The following is a 1,359-nucleotide window of genomic DNA, read 5'->3' as shown; positions in this document are numbered from 1 at the left end:
AGATATATATATAGATGGAAATATTGCTTTTTTCACTTCCCATTTTTCTTTGGGAAAATTCTTCCTCTATGGACAATTCAATCGAGTGTTCCATGGGGGTGGGGAAAAAAAAAAACCGCGGGGGGTGCAACCCCCCCCCCAACAATTTGGAATGAAAAATTCCTTTAAACAATTGACCTGTGAGAAAATTGAAAGAAAATTCAATCATCAATCTTGATTAATTAATTAATTAATTAATTAATTAAAAACTTTCAAGATAACAAACTGCTGCTGCTCACCGTCTTGGCATAAGTAATCGTTGAGCAATTCGAACAGCGGAAATGCGTCCCACGTGTCGGGCGGTTGAACAGCCAGGGCAGCTTGCATGTCGACCAAAAATAGAGACCAATACGTTTCGGCATGTTCAACCAACAATTCGCTGTACCAAGCAAAAGCCTGAAAATTCCAAACACAACAACAAATTTTTTGATTTTAAAAAAAGCATCGAAATTGAAATTACATATACCTCAGCATGATATTCATCGATCTCTTTCAAAAGATCAACGCACATTTCCGCAATTCGAATCAAATCATCAATTCGAGCTGCCGGTGAAATTCCACTGGCAATACGTTCTGAAAAAGGGCGAAAGAAATAAATTAATTTACACACACACACACACACACACACACACACACACAAATTATTAATCCACTTATGCAAACGGAAAATTAACAACATCAAACATTTGTTGTCACCTTCGAGTGATACTTCAGAACATATTTGCGTGTAATTGACCAACGCTGCATTTTCCAAGCATCTTTTCACAACGTTGTGAACTTCTTCTGATCCCAAAGAACCCTGAGTATCTTTCATCAATACCTGAAAAAGAAAATCAACAAATATCAATAATTACAATTAATACTGGACAATTAATTAATGTAAATGGACTGAATGGAAATTTATCATTTTCATCACATACTCTCTCCAAAAGTGACAGTGTTGCTTTGAGTGCACCTTCAGGCCGACCAAATGGAAAGCAGTGCCTGAGAAACAAAATTTCATTTTTTATTATTTCATAAATTATACAATTAAGTGAAAAAGAATACCTGAAATTGGTGATCTGCTTTTCAAGCAAGGCACGCAAACGTGATTTCACTTGATTGAATCGATCACGTTCGTTCAACGTCACAGTACCAACACCGTCAGGGCTTAATTAACATATAAATTGTTCCGTAAGCGCAAGAAATAAACAAATAAAAACATATATTCTCATATATGTGCAATTTCTGATTATTGTGTATGAGATTGAAAATAGCATTTTTGCTTTTTACATTTAAAAAGCTACCTGTTTCCATGAACATGCGAAGCGCAAAAGCAAA

At 35.5% G+C, this 1,359-nt stretch overlaps 1 protein-coding gene across 1 annotated transcript; it reads right to left on the bottom strand.

Annotated features, from left to right (window-relative positions):
- Nucleotides 1–278: 278 nt before the first annotated feature.
- Nucleotides 279–1,188, bottom strand: Tsp_15101 (calcium-dependent secretion activator; the record flags this gene model as incomplete). Its single annotated transcript, XM_003370506.1, has 5 exons — nucleotides 279–435; nucleotides 506–612; nucleotides 736–859; nucleotides 960–1,023; nucleotides 1,087–1,188. Coding segments are annotated over 5 exons (554 nt in total), but the record flags the coding sequence as incomplete, so codon positions are not given.
- Nucleotides 1,189–1,359: the final 171 nt, after the last annotated feature.

This window comes from Trichinella spiralis, assembly GCF_000181795.1.
Source record: "Trichinella spiralis strain ISS 195 chromosome Unknown Scfld650, whole genome shotgun sequence".
Taxonomy (NCBI): domain Eukaryota; kingdom Metazoa; phylum Nematoda; class Enoplea; order Trichinellida; family Trichinellidae; genus Trichinella; species Trichinella spiralis.
This window is presented reverse-complemented; position numbering and strand designations above follow the sequence as displayed.